Source organism: Euleptes europaea, chromosome 6 (assembly GCF_029931775.1).
Source record: "Euleptes europaea isolate rEulEur1 chromosome 6, rEulEur1.hap1, whole genome shotgun sequence".
NCBI lineage: Eukaryota > Metazoa > Chordata > Lepidosauria > Squamata > Sphaerodactylidae > Euleptes > Euleptes europaea.
In genome coordinates this window covers 107,571,429-107,585,816 of record NC_079317.1, presented here as the reverse complement: position 1 = coordinate 107,585,816, position 14,388 = coordinate 107,571,429, and the positions used below count along the sequence as shown (strand labels likewise).

At 47.8% G+C, this 14,388-nt stretch overlaps 1 protein-coding gene across 1 annotated transcript in view; it reads right to left on the bottom strand.

The window, feature by feature from the left end:
* ABCB6 (ATP binding cassette subfamily B member 6 (Langereis blood group)) overlaps nt 1-7,822 on the bottom strand; it is a 52,128-nt gene extending 44,306 nt beyond the window's left edge. Inside the window, exons 1-2 of the mRNA XM_056852041.1 lie at nt 7,306-7,822; nt 3,096-3,233 (exon numbers count right to left, since the gene is read on the bottom strand). Coding sequence (XP_056708019.1) covers nt 3,096-3,233; nt 7,306-7,821 — 654 coding nt within the window. The 5' untranslated portion in view covers nt 7,822. The remainder of the gene's footprint in view (nt 1-3,095; nt 3,234-7,305) is intronic.
* Between the last annotated feature and the right edge of the window lie 6,566 nt (nt 7,823-14,388).

The following is a 14,388-nucleotide window of genomic DNA, read 5'->3' as shown; positions in this document are numbered from 1 at the left end:
CATTGCAGGGACTGGAAAGTGAAATTGTAACAGGCGATGAAGAGAGGGCAGAACTGCTCAATTCCTACTTTTTCTCAATCTTTTCTTGCGAGGGAAATGGTGCTCAACATGGCGGAAACAAAACACATGATGAGGGAAGGGATCTGTAGCCTAGGATTGGCATTACAAACCACTGCTTTTAACCATTATACCACTCCATCTGTTAGTACCATTAAGATCTTAAGATTTGCTCTAATGTCCATTAGACACTAATTAGCACACGGCTTCCAACAGTAGTCAGGTAGATGGCCCTGGGAAGCTTACATGAAGAATTATGTATAAGGATCTGTTAAATTGTTTTATTTTTGTATAATATATACAGTTGAGAACTTGCTTTTTCTAGGCACAAAGACTGGTTTGATTGAGTATAGAATCCAAGCTTTTTAAAAGCATCCCAGGACACTGTATCATCACTTTTTTTTAATCCAGCCCATTCATACCAGCATGACCCGTTAGCTGGTTATTGTTCAAGCTGGTTGAGGCAGCAGGAAAGGGAGACTGGAGGGAGGCCTCATGCTGAAACAGATGATTGCCCCAAGCTCCTCGCAAAGGCAGATCTAAAATGCAAATCTGCACAGTCCAGGAGAGGTCCACAGTGCCATCTGCTGGGGATCAGTCACCTCTGCTGGGTTTTATCATTAACGTAAGCAAGTCTCTAACAACTAATGTTCAAGTATTTTAAGCTTTAGCCTGTACTTAAAATCCTTCATTAGATATTAGCCTACCAGATTAACGTCTAACTCAGCTTACAATGTTGGCCTTCTTTCATGCCTTAGCTATAATAAGACCTAAAAAAAATCATTGTCAAATCCAGTATCATTAATAAATAATGTTCAGCACTTGTTGCTCATTTCAGGTGTTTAGTACATTACTTCAGTAATAACTGCAACAGACCTGAATTATGTTGGTACTCCCAGGAGCCTATATAAACGGGAAGAGCTGCAGGGCAGTTATGTCTCAACATAATCTGATTGTACCTCTCAGCGTTTTATATCCCTGAACTGGCCTTACCAGCCAGTTTCTATACTATCTGCCCCACCCCTTCAGTGAACTTCTACCTACAGTAAGCTGCCTGTTTGTCCTCCTCTCATTTCCTTTGTTGCTACCTCTCTCCTAATGGAGGCTGGCAACAGGAGTTTCTGTGCAGCTGTACAATAGACGTGGCTTTCCTTAGCAATGCCACACCAGAAAAGAAATAGCTGCTGCATCTCTTACCATCTTGCTGAGGCTGGGACACAGCAGCCTTTGAGCATTAGAAGCTGTCTTGCACCAGTCAGACCCTTGGTCCCCGGTCTAATTCTGACAGCAGCATTCCAGGATCTCACATGGAGACTCTACTGCCCTCTGCCCTTCTGCTTGTGGTCTGTTCACTTGGAGATGCCAGGGATTGGTCCTGGTTCCTTCTGCATGCCAACCATGCCCTCTGCCACTGAGCTAGGGCCCGTTTTTTCAAAGAAGTAGCAGCAATGGGTGGCATCCCTAGACCTCACACCGGCCTGCAACCTACCATCCATGAACTGAGTTTGCCACATTTCTCTCCATTGCTACAGCCCCTTCCCACCCCCACAGGAAGTTTGTTCCTGAGGGTGCAGGAGCTGAATGCAGAAACAATCATGCAAGCTGAGAGGCTGAAGAAGGGAGGGAGGGAAACAGTTCCTTTTGGGTTTTCTGTCAGTGGAGCTCCAGTTACCACAGGAATTATTTTCCCAGGAACTAGAAGGGGCCATGTGAACAGAGAGGAAAGCTGGAAGACTCAAGAGGCACAGACAGTACAGTACAGGCCACCATTTCCTTTCTATTCCAGATCTGAGGACCAGAGCACATATTAGTTGATGCCATGATGTTGCCAAAACGACCTGCGTGTTAGGCACCTACACACTCCTACTGGCAGGATATGTTGATTCATGAAGGAGTGTCACATATTAATTGCCAGAGATTAATTGTAAAACCCATCTCTGCGTCATCTGTAATGTGTGCTCCGGCTTGAGAGTCTATCCTAGACCTTGACACGACTTCCTGTGGCAACAGTAGGGCCTTCTTCAAAATGGCAGTTAGTTGGGGAGAAAGCAAAAAACGCTTGTTCCTTGCAAAGTGATGCTCATGGCCCCCACACCACCAAGCTGGTTCACATAAAAGAGGCAGACATAGGACTGCCTTTAGGGCAGGGATGGGTAACCTCAGGCCCAGGGGCCGTATGCGGCCCCCGAGGACATTTTTTGTGGCCCTCGGGAGCTCCAGGGCCCTGCCACGGAGGCGCTGCACAGGACGGCCCTCCCTGAGGGTGTTCCTGGGGCCACGGCTTGCAGGGGCACTGCGGCGCCCTTTGGACCTCCTCTCGCCGACTGACTGTTAGTCGGCAAGAGGAGGGGGAGGGACGCTTCCCCCAAAGCTGCCCCCTATAGCCGCAGTGTGCAGGAATGCCGGGGCACACTGTAAGCCCCTCTTGCTGCCTGTCGGCTGTTGAGCAGCGAGGGGGGGGAAGAGGCCCATGGTTCCCGGCGGCAGAGCATGCGCACAGGAGCCAATCGGGCTTCGGGGGGGGGGGGGCTTTTGTGGACTCTGGGGGTGGGAGGGCATGGAGCCATGTCGCGTGGGGCCGGTGTGTGTATGTGTGTGTGTGTGTGCGGGAAGGCTTTTCTCTCTTCCTCTTTTTCTGTGTCTTTCTTTGTCTGTCTCCCTCTGTCCTTTTCTTTCTCCCCCTTTCCATTTCTTTCTCCCTCTCCCTTTTCCTCTTTCTGTTTTCCTTCCTTCCTCCCTTGCCGATTGACTGCGGGCTGCGCCCCCCTGGTGCCTCGTTTGCTCAGGCCCACTGCTGGCTGCCCTCCTACCTGGGAGGGGGGGAGGAGTGGGGGAGTGGGGGTGCCCTCCAGGACTTCTCTGCGTGGCCTCCCCTGGGGTTGCCAACCTCCAAGTGGTGGCCGGAGACCTGGCAACCCTAGCCTCTCCCCCCACCAGATCTACACCTGGTATGGCCCCCGAATGATGTTATAAATGTGCAAATGGCCCTTGGCAGGAAAAAGGTTCCCCACCCCTGCTTTAGGGTAACAGAAGCCCACCTGTCTGTTTTCCACGTCGCGTTCATCTTCATTAATTAGCAGCATGTAGGGCTTCCGAGGCAGGCCAGGGGCCTTTATTCCCAAGGTGAAGAGGGTGAAGGTGCAGATGTAGCGTAGTAACCACAGACTGAACTGTACCTGGGGGAGTTGATCAAAGGTCAGATATTTTCTTGCAGTATATCTCCCCCTTTCCCTTGTTACAAATGGTAATGAGCATATGAAAAGCCCTGCTGCATCCAATCAGTGATAGTCATAGTCCAATGTCCCACTTCCCGCAACAGCCAACCCAATGCTTTAGAAGGCCCACAAGGAGGATGTGAAGCAAACAGCAACTGGTAAGAAAAAGTGTGACCTTGCCTTTCATGGGGGCATAGACTTATCTGAGAATTGAACCCAGGACCCAATGCAAATAGCATGCTCAAAATGTTAAAGAGAGAGTGACTGATTCATGCCACCCTAAGCAGATTTACATCTTTATAAGCCCACTGGTTTCAATGAACTTAGAAAGGTATAACTCTGCTTAGGATGGCACTGTAAGTGAACTTTAAGATTGACCACACATAATGCTGGCACATCAGCGAATAAAGCTCCCAGCTTTTAAAAAAGAAATCATGCATTCAGGAGATTAATTTGGATCAAGAAGTTGGCTTTTATATGCCAGTTTTCTCTACCTTTGAAGGAGAATCAAACCAGTTTACAATCTTCTTCCCTTCCTGTCACCACAACAGACCACCTTGTGAGGTAGGTGAGGCTGAGAGTTCGAAGAGAAATGTGACTAGCCCAAGGCCACCCAGCTGGCTTCCTGTGTAGGAGAGGGGAACCCAACCCAGTTCACCAGATTGGAGTCAACCACTCTTAACCACTAGGCCACAGTGCAGGGGGAAGAGGGGGATTCTCAACCTGAACCAGCTGGGAGGACATGCTACCTGCCCTGTACAAATATACAGATGCCCATATCAGGGCCCGTACTACAGTAGCTCCTTGGGCCATTTCAGGTCAGGAAAACAGAGCAGCTTAAAAGCAACCCAAACCTAATCAATCCAATCCAAATCAGGCTCAGTAGTGTATGAATTTTCTCAAAAAAATAAAACAAAATGCTGGAAGGTCTGTTCATGGAATGCTCAGAGTTGAACCCCCGAGTACACATTTGAACTCAGGTCTTCCTAGTCTAATGTCCTATCGTGTGCTCCATTCCCACGATCTCGTCCTGGGTCATATGACTTGGAGTAAGGGAAAGTGCCATTAAGGTTGGCATTTGAGCAGACCTAAACAAACTTGAAATCAAATGACCCGTCAAATACTGGTCCAAGCATTCATTTATTAGAAGAAAAGCAAAAAACAGGTTTGAGTATGCTTGCGTCTTGCATTTTCTGAACCCTATTCCTCGTATTCTGAGGCATGCAGTCACAGTAAGAAAAGCTAGCTAATGAGATTTAACTGAGTGAGGAGGGAGAAGAGCAGGAGCTCTCTGGAGTGGCAGGCAGGGGACGCTTGCTCTTAAATGAGGGGTGTATGACTTCAGTTCTTGCTGAACTGGGAAGCAAAAGTCCCTCATTCCTTCCCATTGTTATCAAACAGTACCATGATGCAAAAAAGCAAACAAACAAATGAAGAGGTGTCAAACTGTTGGTGTTGTAACCTACAAGACACATCTCTTAAACATATGCTTTGGGCCTGTCCAGTTAGTCTTTTTGGGAAGAAGTAATTACTCATATCAGTTCTGCATTACAATATTCATTGATCTTTTCAGAATGCTTTTGTACTTTTAAACTATTTGCCTGTCTCCTGGAGACTAACTAATGGTCAACAAAAATGGACCTCTTTGCCCATTTTGTTGTTAAAAGACTTCGATTATAACAGTGGAAAGATAAATGCCCACTTCCAGAAATCCAACGGATTGAGGACTTACAATTTTATCAACATATGAATATATGGCATATAGATGACAATTACACATGGACACATTTTTAGATATTTGGAAAACTTTTATTACGTGTAGGCCTGCCAAAATTGTTACCTTTTGTTATCTCTTTTATTTCTTTTTATTTGGGGTAATTAAAATTAATTAAAAACACAGTCCCTTACAAATGTGTTCTGAAGTTCCTGCAACATTTCAACAAACTGTCAGCAACTGAGCAGCACCCAACCCTAGCACCCATCACAAACAAAAGGGGGATGCTTTGTGAGTGCTTTGTACTGAAAAATGAAATTTGAATATTTTGAATAAAAAATTGATAGTGCCCAGAAACAATTAGAACTAGATGGAGGAAGATCCTCGGACTCTCTCAGTGCAGGCTGCATAGACAGGATCCCTCTAGATTACACCAACAGGCAGCCAATGCACCTAGAGGCCTTGGGACTGTATTGGCAAGAGAAACTGGACCTCAGTTGCTTTGGGAATAGATTACAAACCGTTACAAGAGTGTGGCATAAAGACAAGCCATTTGTTCCATGCGATGAGGGGAAGGGAAGAGAGCATAGGAAAGCAGTGCTGGAAGCACTGGACAATTAATTCATACATCACAGATTTTAAACCAGAGGGTGCAGCACAGTGCTGAGAGAATCCCACCCTATTAGCTTTTCCAAACATTAGGTCCATCTTCTTACACCAAGTGCAGGGTCAAAAGCAACCTTTGTGGATTATTTACTAGTTGGCATACAGGAATGGAGTGGCCCTGAATGAGAACCAGCATGGTGTCATATTTAGAATATCAGACTACAAATGGGGCAAAATCTCCACTCTGCCATGAAGCTCACTGGGTGATCCTGGACCACACTCTTTCAGCCTACCTCACAGGGGAACCAGGTATGCCACTTGAAATTCCTTTGAGGCCTGAGTATGTTCTTATGCCCTGGCATTTTTAACCTCTTTTTATTGGGCTGTCATTTTTTAATTGACTTCTTTGGTTTTTATTGTATTAGACATGAGCTAACTTGAGCAAGTTCTGCAAAGGGAACATATACATTCTCTAAATAAAAAGTAAGAAAATGTAATATCTTAAGAAAGGAACCGGAATGGGATCAGTTCTCCCCTTCCATCTTGCCTCAAGAAGGCTAGGTGCACAGATAGGCAATGCAAGGAAATTGGAAATCTCAGACTTATATCTGGAAAACTGTTTAGCTGGGGAAACTATTTAGCTGGGAGCTTATGCTGAGTCATTGGGGGGAAAAGTCCTGCTGAAATGACTCAGCAAAACAGTATTTTCACTTAAGTGTATATGTAAACATGCATGGCCAAACACACACACACACACACACACACACACAAAAGCCCAAAGTGACTCAGCAAAAGTGTGCTGAACAGAGCAGGCTGGGAGGGAAAAGATAAGCAATGCCTGACACTTGAGAACAGCAACAGCGGCCAGCGTGTGCTTGCACCATCTAATCAACCTATTTCCTAGACCCTTCTCTCTAAAAACTTTAGGCTACAGTCCCTGCTTTCCATCTCACGATCCTCCAGCACAGGAAAAGAATGGCATCTGACCCCAGAGGAAGGGCTGGGATGCTTGCTGCTGCCTGGCAGGGTAACAGATCCTCTATGGAGTAGCTGAAGATTCACCTCCCCCACTGGTAACACAAATATGCGCTGAAATGCCCTCCACACCAAGGCTGACCCTTTCTCGTGGACAGAGGCTCTGTGTGTTTAAGACCTGCAGGAGAGACAGAAAATCAACAGGGAAGGTTTCTCGCATTACTGGATTTCCACGGCAGGGAAAGCCTCACCTGCTGATTTCCTTCCACTCCTGCAACTTCTAAACGCTTCTTCTCTATATAAAAAAGAAACAGTTGTACTACACATACGCACAGATGGTTCTCATCTAGATCACTCACAATTTTCCTTAGGAAAACCCTTGATTATCACTGGGAAGAAAACCTTCACCCCACTTGGGAACTGGTTTACAACTTTTTCCCCAATTCCCACTGGGATGCCTGTTCACACAGCTCTAATTCAAGGGATGAGATGTGCTGTTTCTGCCTCTTTTATCCTTGCTGCGTGCACAAGCAGGGTACTTCAGACCATGGTGGTCCTCTTCCAGTGCACGGTTAACACAGACCACAGCAGGGCCAGCACAAAGAGTGCAATCTGCATGGGAATGCCTCACTTTTAGTGCAGTGGTGTTCCAAACTGACCAAGTGCCATGTTCTTGCACTACAGCACCAGGCAGGCAACATGCCTCTGGCCACCTGTCTAGACTCTGTGTTGACTTACCTTTTGGTTGGTGTCTTCTAAGCCCCACCACCAGAGAGGGCTATTCCAGGAGACGAAGGCCAGGTTCTCAGCAGCAAAGGCCAGAGCCCAGAAGAAGAGCAGGATAGCTCCATGGCCTCGGATCCGGTCCTGCACCATCACTCTGGTGCGTTCCAAGTGCAACAAACCAACTGAACTGGCCCAGCTCACGGCAGAAAAGGAGGCGTACAGCACCACATAGCCATGGAGTTGCAGCATGCCCAATGCTTGCCACAGCAAAGCAACAAAGGGCAGCAGTGCAAGTAGCAGAGATAAGAGAACCTGGATGTAGTACATGCGGGAACGCGGCATATACTTTGGCTCCATGGTGCGGCTGAACCGGGCATAACAGGCGTACTGCAGGGCACCCAACAGGAAACAGATGCTGACCAGCACTGCAGGCACCAGTGTGAAGTAGAAACAGGGGTGCAACCCCTCCTGAGCCCATGCTCGGGTCAGAGACTCATTCCCCTCACAGTAGCTTTGTAGCGTCAACATCCTGCTGGCTGAGGAGCTACAGAAACATTGATGAAAGAAAGAGGAAATTGGGGTGCACATTTGCACCAAAGTATGCAAATAAAAATATACAGGCTCATTGCGCCCCCATGTCTTTAGGTACCAAACGCACACACAGGAAGGAACATCATACACCCTATGTGCCTACGCATGCATGAGTATGTTTCCTAATCTAGAGCAGATATTTTGGGCCATCTAGCTCAGGTTCCTGTTTGTCCTTCTAATCTAGCCAATGGCATGTCCCCAAGAAGAGGCTGAGAGAGATGCTTTACAGAAAAAAATACTGGAAAACCAATAAGGCTGGTGAGATTGCTTGGCACCCTTTCCCTCCACACCACCTGCTACTAACCAGCAGAAGGGCAAAAGACCAGACTAGAAGAACCAGGTTGCTGATATTTTTTTGCCTTCCCAGGAAGCAGAAACCAGCCCTTGTTTTTTCTTCCCACTCTTTGGCTTGGAGAAAGTCTCCACAAAAGACATCCAGAAAATCACAAGCAGGGCAAGGTATGGAGGAGCTGAGCACAAGTAGGGTAGGAAGGAGCTGAGTCCTGGTAACATTTTCTCAGAGAAGACTATATGGATGGGTTTTATTCATATTCAGGGCCTAGCTGTTTACTGCATTTGGGGTCACACAGGAGTGTCTCACTAGGCCAGGTTTTCTATCAGCCATGGGAGTTTCTTGCTTTCCCTTGTCACCCGTGGCTCGACTGACTTGCTTACGTCTTCTGGAGTTATTTCCTCTGCAGACACTTTCTGTGGTGCAAATGCTCTCTGCTTGTGGCCCATGGCTCTGGAATAAGCAGGTTGGTTAGCAGGGGGCTGGAAAATGGAGGGACTGCCCTCCCTCACGGCAAAGGACCCTTTGGCCATACAGTCCCCTTGCAGCTCTGCGGTTTTTGCAAAGCTCGCTCGGGCCATTCCATTCCACGGCCATCATCATAGGAATGGTCAGTTTTGTTTTTAAACCTACAGTATGCCAATGTTGCCCTGACCTGGATGGCCCAGGCTAGCCTGATCTCGTCAGATCTCAGAAGCTAAGCAGGGTCAGCCCTGGTTAGTATTTGGATGGGAGACCACCAAGGAAGCCCAGGGTCTCTATGCAGAGGAAGGCAACGGCAAACCACCTCTGTTAGTCTCTTGCCATGAAACCCCCCCCCCCAAAAAAAGGGGTCGCCATAAGTCGGCTGCGACTTGACGGCACTTCTCACACACACACATGCCAATTGGTTGTTGTAGGTTATCCGGGCTGTGTGACCGTGGTCTTGGTATTTTCTTTCCTGACGTTTCGCCCGCAGCTGTGGCAGGCATCTTCAGAGGAGTAACACTGAAGGACAGTGTCTCTCAGTGTCAAGTGTGTAGGAAGAGTAATATATGGTCAGAAAGGGGTTGGGTTTGAGCTGAGTACTGTTCTGCAAAAGTAATGTGCTAATCATCAGCACAACTTTAACAGAAAAGAGGAGAGTTTAAGAATGAATAAGGCTTGGCTTCCTGTTCTGCAAACCTCCAGACTAACAAAGGCAACAGTCCACAATAGCCATGCAGATTAGCCTTGGATTTCACACATTAACTGATCACTTCAGGATACAATGGTTCCATATTAACATACCATACCCTCATTAGCACATTATCTTGATACTTACAGGACAATGGTTCGCACATTACTTTTGCAGGACAGTACTCAGCTCAAACCCAACCCCTTTCTGACTATATATTACTCTTCCTACACCCTTGACACTGAGAGACACTGTCCTTCAGTGTTCCTCCTCTGAAGATGCCGGCCACGGCTGCGGGCGAAACGTCAGGAAAGAAAATTCCAAGACCACGGTCACACCGCCCGGATAACCTACGAGAACCGATGAACTCTGACCGTGAAAGCCTTCGACAATATTTTACGCATGCCAATGTTGTTGTGTCGCCCACTGACCGCTTTCTCCTCCGGCCCAGTCAGGACCGCAAGTCTCCTTTCTAAGGCCTCAGAGAGGCCTCCCTTCAGCCTCCGCGGGCCCAGGAACAGGCCACGGGCAATTCTGACCCCCCCCTCCCTCCAGGCCTGACGTCGTTCTGCTCTGGACCCCTCCGCCGCCGTTAAAAGAGCCGGGCCCTCCCGGGGCTCTCGTGCTGCCCCCCCCCCGGGAGGAGAGGGGCGGGGCGGCCCCGTCTCCTCCCCCGCTCCGCCCTCCTGGCAGCTTTGGCGGGCCCGCCGGCGGCCTGTTTTATTTCCCAAGCGGCGGTGACCACCTCCCCCCCCCCGCCGCCGTTTCGTGACGGGGAGGCGGGGGGGGGCGAGGAGGACCCGTGATTAACCCTTTCGCGGCAGCACACCGAGAAGGGGGGGGGCGCGCGGGGGGGGCCCTCACTTTTCGCCCTGGCTCCTGCCAGCAGGTGTTGTGGGCACCGCCCACAACACCTGCTGGCAGGAGCCAGGGCGAAAAGTGAGGGGGCCCCCCGCGCGCCCCCCCTTCTCGGTGTGTGTGTGTGTGGCGCGCGCGCCCTGGCGAAGGCCCACCTGCCTCAGCCCGCGTCCCGCGCGATCCCGTCGGCCCCCGCGCCCCCAGGCCCTAGCGCGCGCCGCTCCCCCCGCCTCCCCGCCACTGGTGGCCCAGAGTCCGGCCGCGGGGGCTGCCGGGACGAGCTCGCCTCGCTTTCACAAACCGCTTTTCCGGCTGTGCGCGTTGCCAACTCCCCCCGGTGGGGCCTGGCAGCCTCCCGCACGTCCGCGCCCGACAGAGGCCGGCCGGCTGCCCCGGGAGGGAAAGGGCTGCTTCGGAGGCTCCTGGCGCCGGGCTCCGCCCCCCACCACCGTCCGGGCTAGGAGTGTCCCAGCCTCCCCTGCCGGCTGCCAGACGGGACCTGGCCACCCTACCTGAAGGGCGGGCTCCCCCCTCCCCCCAGGCTCCTCCCCCAAAACGTCCGGGATTCCACGATCCAGACCTGACCACGTGGGCGAGAGAGATCTGGGTTCATATTCACCTTCAAAACCGGCCAGGAGTCACAGCTTTGATCAATCGGAATGATAATGAACAATTTTGGGGGGAATGGGAGGCTTGGAGAATGTATTGTGAAAATTACTTTTTAACGGGACCGCTTAAAGGATACTCGTTGATCTAATCCCTTATTCATATTTTGTGTTAACTTTTACATTAGGCATTGATTTCATAATGTTGGATATGATAAGAATAGATAAATTAAAATAATATTGGGATTAGTCCTGTTAGTGAAAGATTATACAATTTAATTTTAGACGGAAGAGGGAGAGGGGGGAATTCATTTGATTGTTAAATTAAAATTATATTTGTTTTTTTCCTTTATTACTATATTGCTTTTTTATGGATATATTAAATGAAGAGAAATAAAAAAATATTTTTTAAAAAAACCCGGCCAGGATGAAAACATGAGTTTAGGCTGGTCTGTCTTTACCGAACCTACCTCGTAGGGCTCTGGCATATCCCCATCCTGTGTGTCATCCTGAATTCCCAGTGCAGAAAGAGATCGGCTGTTGGCCCTGCCTGGCTTAATTAAACCAAGAATTAACTGCTGTTAGCTCTTACTCATGTCTGAACAGGGAAGTGCTTCTGGACAATAAGAGCACAGGTGCCCCCCTCGCTGTCACTACATTTCCCACTCTTGAGCCTCAGAATGTACTTTTAGAAGATGCAGCCTCATTCATGGGATTTTCTTAACTGATTATTCTTAACAGTAAAGATCAGCAGTCCATCATTTAAAAACCTTAGATTGATATGTTTGTATCTTATTGTTCTGTTGTGCACTGATAAGCATTCATTATTCTGCTATTCCAATACTAGGCTTAATTTGTAGAACACTTCCCAAATACCGTAAGTATTGAAGCTGGCTACAAGAGCATTTATTTATTACGTGTGTGTGTGGAGGGGACATGTTTGCATGGATGAATTCCAAATGCAACAGTACTACACAAAATACTGCTTGTTCCTCAACACCTGTGAATAGTTTTTACTTAAATAAGCAATGTTTTTCAATCTCACCGAGCTCTGCTTTTAAAAACCAGGGGAGGAATAAAGCCACGGTCTCTTCAGGCAATCTGTTTTTCCCAGTTGCAACAGCCACTCTGCTTTTACTCTGGGCCACAAAATATGACCACCTATCTTACACTAGGGCCCCAGAATGAGGAGTCAGAGCAGAAAATTCAAAGAATGAAACAAATACTCCCACATGCAACTAATTAGCGTACCCCTTTCCTTTTATTGCGACTTATCCTAGGTAAAATGGGTGTAAGAAAAGCAGATCAGTGTTTCATATTAAAAATGGAATTGAACATCAGGTGAGACAACCTAGTGAAGTGTGCCCCCTGGGTCAAAGTTCTTACACTTAACCCCCCATTCCAAAACTAACAATCCCCTTGTGCTCCAAAATATCATATAAAAACCTTTGCCCCCAAATAAAATGAGCATTACTGAAGATGGGGAGAGTTGGACCAGTATTTGGCTGTGTAGAATTCAGTGTCCCCAAAGCCCTGTGATGCTCAGTTCTAAATGTACTCTTAGTGTTGTCTTTTCAGTATGAAAACAACCAGTCCCTCAGCAATCACAGAATCCTAAAGTTCCTGTGGTTCCTCAAGCCTCAATGAAATGGGAATGTGTAGCCCATATAAGAATACGCTCCCATACCACATGGTTAATCTGGAGACCGTATGAACCCCCGCAACATCACAAACCATTATGTGGGCATTTCAAGATCCTGCAATTCAGCTTATTGCATAGGTAGCAGGCCATAATGCTTCAAGACACAAAGAAGAACAAGTTCACAGAAGTTCCTAGAATCACCGTGGAACAGAATGCCTCTCTTTAATCAGCAGATACAGCACTGTACAGGATGCTGGGTGCAAACGTTGCTTTACAAACCACATGGAGAGTCACAGCCCAGCCTTTCTAATGCCACAAATAAAACAGGTGGCGGCAGGTGGCTCTGCCATGCACACGCAGAGGGGACAAAGACAAGTACAATACAGGGCAGCTGGCAAACCCCATGCCATGTCATTACTAGTCCAAGGCTGCAAGCACCTCCACTGGGAACAAGCAAGGTAACTATTGCCCAGGGTAATGTAGGTCACAGCCAGCAGAGATCCAGGCCGCAATCTGCGAGACTATTCTACTGATTTTGGGGGGTTCAAATGAAATGTGTACAGGGGAAGGGTGGATCAATGCTATACCAATAGGTGTTCTGAATCTGAACTCCCTAAAATACTCCAGTAATCAAAGGAAATATAAGGAAGAATCCACCACCCTATTTCAACCTATGACCTGTTTGTTGGCCCTGTATGAAACAGGATGCCCAACCACTGGTCTGATCCAGCAGGGATCTTCTTACGTTCTTAAATTTCTTGCTTGAAGAGGGTCTTAGAACAATTTGGAGCACCGCTCCTCTCACACCCACCCTCAAAACACCAAGGATCTCTTCTTCCTTAAGGTACCACCAGAAGTAGAAGAGTCACACTCTATGAAGAGAGGATCCTGTTGGGATACAGAAAACGGACAGCTGAAGACCCCAGGAGTCCTGACTCCCAAATGAGGAGCACTGATGCTTTAAAAGTCAACCCTGTGCCCCACCTACAGCAAAGACACCTGTGTTTCCATATTACTTTTAATCTATAGCAGCAAATCCCTTATCCCACACAAAGCAGTGGGTTCAGTACATAGCTGTGGGGGTTGCAGCAGCTATTGCAAAAAAAAGTGCCCAAAGTTCAAGCCAAGACAGTAGGAGTTAAATTACAGGCTTGCTCAGGATTGTGGAGACCTGTAGCTTCGAAAGATGGATAGCATTGACCAATGCATTGATTGGCTGAATTTTACCACACCCTCCATGGATATAATTGCTGTTTACAGGCTGTTCAGAAAGGATTCTGAACTGTGCTATACCAAGGAGATGGTCTCATTGCTACTGTGCTGGGACTGGGTAGTTACACAAAAACATGTACAAGGGCAGTGGGTCAAATACTATAATTATGAAATCAACTAAACCTCTGTTATGTGCAAAAGAGTATCATTTCAGTCAGAGCGGTGGTCCATCTCCTTTTATGAGAATTTGAAGTCTATCTTTTCCCTAGCCCACAGATACTGGCAGGTTGTTGGTGTTTTTTTTTTTTTGGCATGTAAGATCCCTTTTCTTACTGGCACTTCTATGACAGCTGGATATTTTTTCATCAAAGCACCCACACAAAGAGGAGTATTGGAGCAAGCGGTTATGTGAAAATATGATGGGCAGACCATTACTGCCTCCATCACCTCCTCCTCCCAAACACACTAGTATACTACAGGGTACAGAGCCTCAGACTCTATTTTATGCCCAAAGTAAGAGCAAGTTTCTTCCTCACACTAGAACAGAGCCACCCTCTGGAGAATTGGGCTCTTGTGCTAGGTGTTCTTTGGTAAGCATAGATATGCACACCCTGTTCTGATGTGTTTTGACTAAACGCAAACTCCACCACTGAAGAAAGCCTGTGCCCCATCCATGGTACAAAAATAATCTCTCAGTGCCCTTCTTTTCCTGAGTCCAAATTGATCTCCTGATTGCATC